Source organism: Maniola hyperantus, chromosome 12 (genome assembly GCF_902806685.2).
Source record: "Maniola hyperantus chromosome 12, iAphHyp1.2, whole genome shotgun sequence".
Lineage (NCBI taxonomy): Eukaryota > Metazoa > Arthropoda > Insecta > Lepidoptera > Nymphalidae > Maniola > Maniola hyperantus.
The window spans coordinates 2,479,935-2,492,547 of record NC_048547.1 but is presented as its reverse complement, the minus strand read 5'-3'; the positions used below and the strand labels follow the sequence as shown (position 1 = coordinate 2,492,547).

General features: G+C 36.5%; 1 protein-coding gene across 1 annotated transcript in view; it reads left to right on the top strand.

Annotated features, from left to right (window-relative positions):
• Positions 1-12,613, top strand: part of LOC117987167 (uncharacterized) — an 80,210-nt gene that overhangs the window by 26,866 nt on the left and 40,731 nt on the right. The window contains exons 17-25 of the mRNA XM_034974126.2: positions 240-395; positions 1,266-1,586; positions 4,055-4,238; positions 5,208-5,449; positions 6,122-6,311; positions 7,024-7,213; positions 7,699-7,799; positions 8,466-8,645; positions 10,983-11,164. Coding sequence (XP_034830017.2) covers positions 240-395; positions 1,266-1,586; positions 4,055-4,238; positions 5,208-5,449; positions 6,122-6,311; positions 7,024-7,213; positions 7,699-7,799; positions 8,466-8,645; positions 10,983-11,164 — 1,746 coding nt within the window. The remainder of the gene's footprint in view (positions 1-239; positions 396-1,265; positions 1,587-4,054; positions 4,239-5,207; positions 5,450-6,121; positions 6,312-7,023; positions 7,214-7,698; positions 7,800-8,465; positions 8,646-10,982; positions 11,165-12,613) is intronic.

Here is a 12,613-nt window from a genome sequence, read left to right as displayed (position 1 = left end):
ATTCGGAATGCCGTTCCTACCTAGAAGAACCAGCGAGGAACTCGACGTTTAATCTTTTCAAGTGATCAATTTACAATATTATTATACCATACCGTACAAGATTTTTTAATAGTTTGCTTCACGTTTTTATTGTGGTACCATATCAGTAATCATCATTACTATCGCCTGTCTTTGTTTTTGCCAGCGTTCTGGTTACACCCTGTATTGTATGTGTTTTTTACGAGTTTCAATATTGGCAGGTGGATGGCAACAACACAATTCCAGCCCGGACATGCGCGTCAAGCTTTTCCTTGCTACGATGAGCCAGGGTTCAAAGCGTTCTTTGACATCACCATCATCAGAGACCCAGACTTCAGTCCTACGATTTCTAACATGCCTATAAGGAGTTCAGAACCGTATGTAAAAACTATACGTGTTGCGTATACTGTACTAGCTTATGCTCGCGACTTCGTCGGACTAAACGAATTTTAAACCCCTATTTTACCCCCTTAAGGATTAAATTTTCAAAATTCCTTTATAAATGGATGCCTACGTCACAATAGCTATCTGCATACCAAATTTCAGCCCGATCCATCTAGTAGTTTGAGCTGTGAGTTGATAGATCAGTCAGTCAGTCAGTCAGTCAGTCAGTCAGTCAGTCACCTTTTCCTTTTATATATTTAGACTAGCTTATGCTCGCGACTTCGTCCGCGTGGACTACAAAATTTCAAATCCCTATTTCACCCCCTTAGAAGTTGAATTTTCAAAAATCCTTTCTTAGCGGATGCCTACATCATAATAGCTATCTGCATGCCAAATTTCAGCCCAATCCGTCCAGTAGTTTGAGCTGTGCGTTGATAGATCAGTCAGTCAGTTAGTCAGTCAGTCACCTTTTCCTTTTATATATTTAGAAGATTAAGGCTGAATTTTACTCTAGCAAAGCAGCGGTGGTTGACGTAGGTTTTAAGAGAAGTAACAGTTGAGCCGGCTTAGCTTTATGGTAACTGTCATGTGGAAAACGTGCTAAAATTTTATTGTATGTATGTATGTATATTTTTTATTGCACCACAAAACACAAATGACAGGTACCCAACAAAAAGAAATCTTAAAAAGAAATTGAATAGATATGTATTACATCGTTCTTTAATCCATACAGTTAACGTTAACTCGAAGAATGATATTAGAGAGTCAGAAGCCGCCACCAAGTAATTCGACTCTTCTTGTCTTCTATGCTAAGTAGTTTTCAGTAACAAAACCATTTGTACCTATAAAATTTTCTGTTGCAGCACGGAAGATGGTGATAAAATTTCAGACACGTTCCACACGACCCCGTTGATGTCAACGTATTTGATAGCGTTCATCGTGTCGCATTACGACACCATAGCCCAGGCGAACAACACTGAGCGTCCCTTCGAAATTCACGCTAGGAACACCGCTTTTAGAATAGGACACTATGCCCTCGAAGTTGGCGAGAAACTGCTAAATCAGATGGAAGTATTTACTGGAATTCCATACTACACTATGGCTGATAACATGGATATGAAACAAGTTGCTATTCCCGATTTTTCTGCAGGAGCTATGGAGAATTGGGGTCTATTAACTTACAGGTAAATAATATTTTCTCTTTGTATTAAGCACCTTCTAAATCCTCATCATTGAATACTTATCTATACTATTTACTTTTATCTATATCTATAATATCAATACTATTATATAAAGAGGTAATGTCGTTGGGGTAATCTTTGGAACTACTGAACCGATTTTAAAAATTCATTCACCAGTGGAAAGCTACATTATTCCTGAGTGACATAGGTTATACAGGATCTTTAAAAACCTAAATACACGCGGGCGAAGCCGCGGGGATCAGCTAGTGTATAATATATTCAGTAGGTCGATTTCGTAAAACCTGCATCAATCATCATTACTATCGCAATCGTTGTGATTGGCCGAATTTATGGCATTCTAGTTGCAACAATGCATTGTAGCCAATAGTGAGCGAGCATGCACCAATCAGATGCGATTGCGATCGCGACTTTATAGCTGTCATTCTACTGCAATCGAGCAGTAGGTTAATACTTAAGACTTCTGCTTTTTATTCCGCGAACCCTGTTTTTAATCTTGGCCACATTAATTTTTCGGAGTTATGTGTGTTTAAAGAAATTAAATAGGTCATTTTGACGGTGAAGGAAATATTCGTGAGGCAACTGTTTCCAATCCGCATTTGGCTATGATGGTAGACTGTAGCCTAAGCCATTCTCATTCTGATAGGACACCCATGATCAATAGTGGGCCTGGAGATGGGTGAGATTGATAACTTTATATTGGTGACAATTTTTGTACCGTTTTTTACTGTGTTGCAGAGGTCATCCCCTTCTTCTTACATCATAAAATAATATCATAGAGCCCTAATAGAATGGTTGAAAATTATTAAACCTCAATTATTAAATTAGCTCAAATCGGGAAACAATAATTTCATTTTATTCCTTAATTTTAGGAAACGATACCTATAAATAAAATTCAAAAACCTTACGTCATAAAAGTAACATTTAAATTCCAAAATAATGCTGTTCTGTAGTTTTTTGAAAAATATTATATTATCACTAAAAATTTTATATTTACAAAAAATATACGCCGTCCAAATGGTCCTTTTATGGGCATTGTACCCAATACACTGGCGCCAATGATATTAGAAGAAAATAGGTAGATACGTTATACGCGGACCGCAAGTGGCACGTTAAAACTAAGCTAATTAGCAAACCTGAGCTCAGTCGCCCGCTGTCGTCGCGCTATCGATGACGTCGTTGATAGTAATGTGTATTTTGTTTTCGTCTCCCAAAACAACCGAAAATGCCGTCGTGTGTGATGAGATTCTGCACAAACTACACAAGCAAGGTTTCCAAAAGTCAAGGAATCACATTTCATTCGTAAGTAAAACTATTTCTTTTATATAATTCGTATTTTTCACTTATTTAACAATAACAAACTCGTGCACGTTCGTGTAAAATGCAACTCATTGCAATTTGTACCTTATGTCACATGCCATAAGTACGTATCAAGTTATCGTTGTACGTATTTTAAAGTTTCCGATCAAAGAATATAAAATAAACAGATAGGTCTCTTCTGAGTATTGACAATTCAAATAGTGTGCATATTTCCTGTTTTAGGGAAGGATAAATTAACTATGGTCTAACATCTTTTTACGGTCCACTGCTGGGTCTCTTCATACAATGAGGGAATTTTGGCTATGGGTATGTAGATTGTGTAATAGTAAATATTTTCAAAAATAAAAAATATTTTCATTTCACATTTTATTCCTTTACCTACCTTCCCGCGGCTTCGTCCGCGTAAAATTTAGTAATTTTATTTCGACTTCTTTTCCATGTATGGGAGCCCCCTTTATTTAATTTAATTTAATTTTTATTATTTTTATTATAGCGGCAATAGAAATACATTCTGTGAAAATTTCAACTGTCTACCTATTACGGCTTACGAGATACAGCCCGCTGACAGATGGACGTACAGACAGCGGAGGCTTAGTAATAGGGTCCCGTTGGCACCCCTTGGGCACGGAACCCTAAAAACGAGCGGAACCGCGGGAAAAAGCTAGTTCGTAATATATTAAATACCACAGTATAAGGTTTTTATTTTACTATACAACTACAGTGTAGGCATAAATCGGCATTAGCCGAAAAGACTTTACTGTTTTTTTTTCTTTGGAGTTTCTAGTTTACCGTCTCGTCCCGTCTCTTTTACGCTCGCATTATTAGGCATATATCCGTCCTTCTTCCACTCTTCTGTGCAGGACGAGGTAGTGCAAAATATAACCGTCTCTTTTTCGTGCGCAACTGAAGCTGATGTTATTAGTTCACCGTCCTTTACTCTCTGTTGTGTGAGGTTAAAATACTATCTATGCGTTTATGTGTGTTGAGTCTTTCGGCGCTGACGCAGCGTGCCATTAATAAACATCGAATTTGATATAAGTAACCTATCTACCTCTTTTTCTTCTAATATCATTGACTGGCGCCATTACCTCGCTGCGAAATATTCTGTTCTGTATTGTATTTTTATTTTTCAGAGAAGCCTTGATTCTCTACGATCCAAACAACACAAACCATTTCTATAAACAGAGGGTTGCTAATATTATATCACATGAAATCACTCACATGTGGTTCGGAAATCTCGTCACATGTGCCTGGTGGGACAACCTCTGGCTGAATGAGGGGTTTGCCAGATTTTATCAGTACTACTTGACGCACATGGTATGATATTTTTTAACATTTAGGTAATACCAAATCCCAGAAATCGTCATAAACTAGTAACGCCGCTATGTTTTCTTAGTACAGAATTCGTTTGTGTTCGCTTTTATGACATTATAATAATTCCAACAGAATTTACAGATTTGCCAATAAATAAATTAAAACAATATGTAAAAGGACGCCTATTTAATCGAAGCTATTATATAATTGATGAATTTCTTAACAAATAAAATGGCATCACGTTAGTTGTGTACGCTAGTGGCTAATATAGTGCAGTAAATTGTTACGTTGATAATGTTGCTTAACATTTTAGTTTTTATATTTTGGAAAGATTGTCTGCTGAGCTTCTAAGCAGCTTTTTTCAGTAGCGAGGATCTGATTTCCGAACCGGTGCTTAAGTGATGCAAGACTGATAGCATATTATTAACACAGATCGCAGATAATTCATTTTGTGATTGCAAGTTTCTTCGGAATACAATTATTACTGCCATGGTGAACTAAGGAGAACCAAGGTCACTGACATAGCCCAAACTATTAACAAGCTGAAGTGGCGGTGGGCAGGTCATGCTTGTCGTAGAGGCGATGGCCGTTGGAGCCGGAAAGTCCTTTAGTGGAAACCGCGTTTTAGCAAGCGTAGTGTGGGACGCCCTCCAGCACGATGGACCGACAATATAAAGAGGCTGGCGGGAAGTGGCTGGATGAGGAAGGCTGAGGACCGGGTGTGGTGGCGCTCTTTGGGGAGGGCCTATGTCCAACATTGGACGTCCACAGGCTGATGATGATGGTGAACTAAACAAAAACATAGTGTACCCATTTTTAAAAATGAATGTGTTACGTTAGAGTATTAAGCTATATTTTTAGCCAAATACGTCCTGTAGTTTTTCCGTGAAAAAGTAACAAAAATACACACACATAGCAACTTTCGCCCATATAATATTAGTCTGTGTATATACTTAGCTGAATTGTATACAGGTTGAACCAGAGCTTGGCTTCGACACCCGGTTTATCGTAGAGCAAGTACATCAAGCCATGTTGTCAGATTCTGTGGACACCGCACACGCACTGACCAACCCTGCAGTGAATGACCCCTCGAGCGTGTCCAGTCACTTCTCTGTCATCACCTACGCAAGAGGAGCCTCTATATTGAGAATGACCCAACATTTTCTAGGCAATGACACTTATACTAAAGGACTGCGCAAATATCTTAATGCCAGGTAAGAAAAACGGCGCATCTGAGTGATTGCGATTCTTATCAACATCATCAACATTATCATATTCGGGCACAAGATTGGCTTCTCATACCAAAGAGTATCTTTGCAGAAGCTTGGTAAATTAATAAAGGTTTTTTTTTTGCTATCACGGGTTTTCACACCAAGCGAGAAAAAATCTAAAAATGTATAAACAAGATAGTATTAGCAATAACCAATCTAAAAATGCTAATTTCAGTATATAAAATTATATAAGGAATTTTATGATTCATTTTAAAGATTACACTTTTTTATCTGTTCTACAAATATCCAAAACGCATGATACCGTAGCCGCCATGTTAATTCCGACGGTGACGTCACATGGATTGAAGCTACAATGTATTTCACTAAGAAAACACCGTTGTTTACCAATCCGTGTGACGTCACGACAGTTCACGAACCTTAAAAGATGGCGGTTAGCGTTTTCGCGGCGAAATTTGAAATTCAAAATTTAAATTCATTTTTATTGTATCTACTTATCGATCGATTTAAAAATTTTGAAAAATTTTCGTCGCTTATTATCATTTTAAGATCAAATTAAGACACTTTTCAAAAAAAGGGCAAAATACTATTAATCTAATAAAATACTAATAATTATAGATCAGATAAAAATATTAATCTATAATTAATATTTTACAGGAAATATGATGTAGCAGAACCACACCATCTTTTTGAAAACTTAGACGCAGCTGCGGCCGAAGACGGATCTTTGGAAGGCTATGGTAATATTACTATAGACTCATACTTCAGGTCCTGGTCAGAAAAAGCCGGTCACCCTGTCCTAACTGTTAGAATTAACCAGAGGACTGGAGAAATGGTTGTCCGCCAGGTATGTTAATAATGATTTTGAGAGGAGACGCGTGCTCTGTAGTGCTGGTGTAGTAGGTTATAGTAGGTGACGGGTTGATGATGATTATGATGATCATAATCACTGATTTTGCTAAGAATTAGAAATATTGATTTCACTGGTATCATCTTCTACAAAATATTCCTAGTTTAAAGATTCAATAGAATAATTATTGAGAGTACTTAGATATAAAATTCGCTGATGTGCATAAAGAAAAATATACTTGTAAAAGTTATGATATGCTTCATTTGCAACACTTCTTCACTTAATAGTAACAAATAATAAAGATTGGTTCGTCTATCGATTAACGTTAAAACTATCAAATAATTAAAGAGAAACACGACACGCAATTTCACCATAGGTGATGGCTTACAGACTTGAGTGAAACGTCCACAGACGATTCTAGCCGCCAAAGCTAGACTGGATGACTGGATGGCGCAGCTTGTATACACGTTCAGCTGCGCGATTGCGGGAGAATGACAGCTACAATGTCACGATCGCAATCACCTCTGATTGGTTTACGCTCTCTCACTATTGGCCACAACGCACTGTTGCAACAAGAATAGCACAAATTCAGCCAATCAGAACAATTGAGATTGTAATAATGATTGATGCAGGTTTTAGACAATCGCCCTGCTGATCTTAGACTATGGTTCGGATACACGTTACATACTTAATTTTAAAATTGTTCTAGGACCGATGGGAACGAGACACAGGTGTTTCGAAGTTCTCAAGTTTGTGGGAGATTCCCATCACATGGACAAGAGCAGGTGCTCCAGATTTCACATACTTAAAACCATCACAAGTTATAACAAGAAGAACAACTTCAATAAAGAAGGGTACCCTGAGTTTGGAATGGGTAATCTTCAACAAACAGGAATCCGGTAAGTGTTTCATTCATGCAGGTTAATTTAACTATCTCTTTCTTGTGGGTCGTGTGGCCTAGTAAAGGAACGTGTAGCCTACTTGTGAAATTATCGATATATGAATCGATCGCGATTGTTAAGCAACGTCGACCCAAGTCGGTAACTGGATGGGTGAACGACTTTGGAGGTCCAAATCTGGCGTTTTCGTTTCCTTCGTCCCTCGGAGATAATAACTCTAAAAACACAAGAGTCCAAATCTCGTTCTCTTAGCGAGTTGTATATGGGGAAGGATTGGGAAACCCACCGCATTTATTTATCCTAAGAGAAATCCTGCCATTATGTGATTAATGGAAAGGAGTCGCAACCCTCAGCAATGGACTGGATACGACTACAAAGAATTCTTTCTTGAACTCATACAATATTTGTCATTTTTTTTTTTTTAATAATTTAGTTTATAAAAGTGCATACCCCGATCAGTTGTATAGGAATATACCATTTCACAGGTTTTTATAGAGTTAACTATGACGATACCAACTGGGCCCTTATTACGAGAGCTCTAAGAGGCACTGAGAGGACTGTAATCCATGAATTAAATCGAGCTCAGGTATGATCTAGACTTCAATAAAATTATGATACTAAATCAAAATATATTAGGAAATATTAATGGAAGACAATTATTATGAAAATAATTATCAAAATATGAAATAAATTAGAAAAAAAATATAAATAATTTTAAGATCAAAATTTAATGTTACTTAATAATATAATAAAGAGGTATAAATATGAAATGAAATTTCATACTTACTTTTCTGGACAATTGTATACCTACTGTCCGGGAAGTTTAACTTTTAAACCAATCTACAGGATATAAAATGTGCACATTTCATATTATTTTTTAGAAAGCTACATTATTCCCGAGTACTATTGACTATAAATCTAAATACCTATATAAAAGGAAAAGGTGAGTGACTGACTGACTGACTGACTGACTGATCTATCAACGCACAGCTCAAACTACTGGAAGAATCGGGCTGAAATTTGGCATGCAGACAGCTATTATGACGTAAGCATCCGCTAAGAAAGGATTTTCGAAAATTCAACCTCTGAGGGGGTAAAAAAGGGATTTGGAGTAAGTAGTCCACGCGGATGAAGTCGCGGGAATAAGTTAGTTATTACTATAAGTGGACGAAATCGTGGTAAAAGATAAAGGTAATATTTATTTATAAACACTGACTTTTTGAATGAATCACTCAATTGTAACTTTTTTCAGATCGTGGACGATCTTTTCAATTTCGCCCGCGCAGGAGTTATGCCCTACAATAGAGCATTCAATATTCTTTCATTCCTGGAGTTTGAAGATGCGTACGCGCCATGGATCGCTGCTATAACAGGTTTCAATTTCGCATTAGGTAGATTAGCAACAGACACTGAGAATTTACAAAAACTACAGGTATGAATAATTAACTTTTACTAACTACCAGTATAGCAGGAGTGACAAAATTAAAAAATCCAAAGCCTTAAGTATTAAAACTAAATTTAGAACTGAATCGTGACAAATTAATGCCGACTCGACTAATATCATCGCCAAGACGAGCCTAACTAAAGGACGGGGCATTACGTAGGTACACCTTTTCTAGAAGCGTTTCGTCGTATTTACGAGCAGTCATCATAGCTTCTGTCTGGATTATTTTGTCTTAAAAACTAATAACTTAAATATACTTTGATAGCCTAGTGTTTACGACGTCCGCCTCCTATTCGAAAGGTCGGGGGTTCCATCCAGGGCACGCACTTCTAACTTTTCAGAGTAATGTTCATTTATTAAGAAATTCATTAAACCATTGTAGTCTGAAGTTAGTTAATGTTAGAAAAAATATCTTACATAGTTCTGAATAAAAGTTAATTAATTAATAATTTAAACTAAAACTAAAACCTTAAACAATATAATATTATAACTAAAATATATTATTAAAAGGATATTTATTTTTTATTATATTTATATATACAGGGTTACAGGAAAATAGGACACGATCCCGTTAAGGGGTTATAGTACAGGACATTAGCTATCAAACGACCCCTAAAGTACTTATGCGAAAGTGTATCGTTTCGAGTTATTCATTTTTTTATTTTTTTCTTGGTAAAAGGGTGTTTACCACTTTAAAAATTAATAAAAAAAAGGAACAATGTATTTCAGCAGATTTTTTTTATTTCTTGATAGTACATATCCTTGTTAATAATAAACAGTTATAAAACTAAAAAAATCTTGAAGCATTTTAAAATTACAGCCCAAAAACTATACAAGTTTTCGATTTTTAAATTAAATTCTTTGAATAACTTGCAAATTTTCTGTAAAAATTACTATGGCACTTATCCTGCGGATTATTTTAAAAACATCTACGTTTCGTTAGCTATCCATTGGTACAAAAAAATTACAAAAAAAATCATAAAATCAAGAAAAAATTACACAACCAGGTAGAAATTTCTAACAAATGCTATTGCCCAAGAATTAAATCAGAATCAATGTAAAAACGAGTTTAATGCAAAATAGTTAAAGATTATTTTTAATGAGGTCAAAAGGTAACATAAAATCAGTCAAGTGCGAGTCGGGCTCACACACGAAGGGTTCCGTACCATAGTACAAAAAATAACACTTTTTAATTTTTTTTAATTTTTATAGCAGCCATTTTGTAATTTTTAGTATTTATTGTTATAGCGGCAATAAAAATACACATTCTGTAAAAATTTCAAGTCTCTAAGTATTAGGGTTCACGAGATACAGTCCACTGACAGACAAACGGATGGCCGGACGGACGGACGGACGGACGAACGAACATGAAATTTTCACAAAATGTGTATTTTTATGGCCGCTATTACAACAAATACTAAAAATTGCAAAATGGCCGCCATAAAAATTAAAAAAAAAACTAAAAATTGTTATTTCTTGTACGAAGGTACGGAACCCTTCGTGTGCGAGCCCGACTCGCACTTGACTGATTTTATATTACCTTTTGACCTCATTAAAAATAATCTTTAACTATTTTGCATTAAACTCGTTTTTACATTGATTCTGATTTAATTCTTGGGCAATAGCATTTGTTAGAAATTTCTACCTGGTCTCTTTGTTGTGTAATTTTTTCTTGATTTTATGATTTTTTTTGTAATTTTTTTGTACCAATGGATAGCTAACGAAACGTAGATGTTTTTAAAATAATCCGCAGGATAAGTGCCATAGTAATTTTTACAGAAAATTTGCAAGTTATTCAAAGAATTAAATTTAAAAATCGAAAACTTGTACAGTTTTTGGGCTGTAATTTTTATAACTGTTTATTATTAACAAGGATATGTACTATCAAGAAATAAGAAAAAACTGCTGAAATACATTGCTACTTTTTTTTATTAATTTTTAAAGTGGCAAACACCCGTTTACCAAGAAAAAAATAAAAAAATGAATAACTCGAAAACGATACACTTTCGCATAAGCACTTTAGGGGTCGTTTGATAGGTAATGTCCTGTACTATAACCCCTTATCGGGATCGTGTCCTCTTTTCCTGTAACCCTGTATATATATATAATTTTTAAGAAATTAAATATCACATATCACCTGAAGGAAAACATCGTGAGGAAACCTGTATGCCTGAGAGTTCTCCATAATGTTCTTAAAGGTATTTGAAGTCTGCCAATCCGTACTTGGCCAGCGTGGTTGACTACATCCAAACCCTTCTTATACTGAGAGGAGACACGATGTGATCTGTAGTGATATACGAGCTAATAAACCCTTTGTGCCTACAGAATGAAGCTATCAAGCTTAGTATAGCTGTAACCAACCGCCTTGGTTATGCGGACAAAGATGGAGAGAGTTTTATGGATGGATTGCTTCGTATGCATGTCCTTACCTTCCTCTGCAATATCGGTCACCCTCAATGTATGGATGCTGCTAAACAAAACTTCGCTAGGTGGAGAAGGGGGGAACAGTAAGTTATTAAAGCAGCTGAGTTTTGTGAGCAAATCGATAGAAAATCCTAATTTCTTTGACTTACCTGACCTTAACTCTCATATAAAACGCAATACAAATTATGATAATATAAAGCACTAGCTTGTGCTCGCGACTTCGTCCGCGTGGACTACAAAATTTCAAACCCCTATTTAACCCCCTTAGGAGTTGAATTTTCAAAAATCCTTTCTTAGCGGATGCCTACGTCATAATAGCTATCTGTATGCCAAATTTCAGCCCGATCCGTCCAGTAGTTTGAGCTGTGCGTTGATAGATCAGTCAGTCAGTCAGTCAGTCACCTTCTACTTTTATATAATACTAGCTTATGCTCGCGACTTCGTCCGCGTGGACCACAAAATTTCAAAACCCTATTTCACCCCCTTATGAGTTGAATTTTCAAAAATCCTTTCTTAGCGGATGCCTACGTCATAATAGCTATCTGCATGCCAAATTTCAGCCCGATCCGTCCAGTAGTTTGAGCTGTGCGTTGATAGATCAGTCAGTCAGTCAGTCAGTCAGTCATTCAGTCAGTCAGTCAGTCAGTCACCTTTTCCTTTTATATATATAGACTAGCTTATGCTCGCGACTTCGTCCGCGTGAACTACAAAATTTCAAAACCCTATTTCACCCCCTTAGGAGTTGAATTTTCAAAAATCCTTTCTTAGCGGATGCCTACGTCATAATAGCTATCTGCATGCCAAATTTCAGCCCGATCCGTCCAGTAGTTTGAGCTGTGCGTTGATAGATCAGTCAGTCAGTCAGTCAGTCATTCAGTCAGTCAGTCAGTCAGTCAGTCACCTTTTCCTTTTATATATATAGATATAGATTATGTTCCACCCAACCACTGCCCAATATCAAATGTTTATGATATTAGCTTATGCTTGCGACTTCGTCTGCGTGGACTTGACACCTGTATTTCACCCCCTTAGCGGTTGAATTTTTAAAAATCCTTTCTTAGCGGATGCCTACGTCATAATAGCTATCTGCATGCCCAGCCCGATCTTTGAGCTGTGCGTTGATAGATCAGTCAGTCAGTCAATTTCGCAGTCAGTCACCTTTTCCGTTTATATATTTATTTAGGTTTTTGGAAATCCCGTGGGAACTCTTTGATTTTCCGGGATAAAGAGTAGCCTATGTCCTTCCCCGGGATGCAAGCTATCTTTGTACCAAATTTCATAAAAATCGGTTGAACGGATGGGCCGTGAAAAGCAAGCAGACAGACAGACAGACACACTTTCGCATTTATAATATTAAAGTATGGATGGATAAGTAGATGACGCCCGTGATATACTTATATCTACCTACTTGGTCTATGTTGATATATACTTACCTAGGGTTTTAAAAATTCCGTGAGATCTTCCTCATTTTTCGGGATAATAGCCTAAATATCTATTCCAAATTTTGAAGGAGCAAAAACATCCAAACTTAG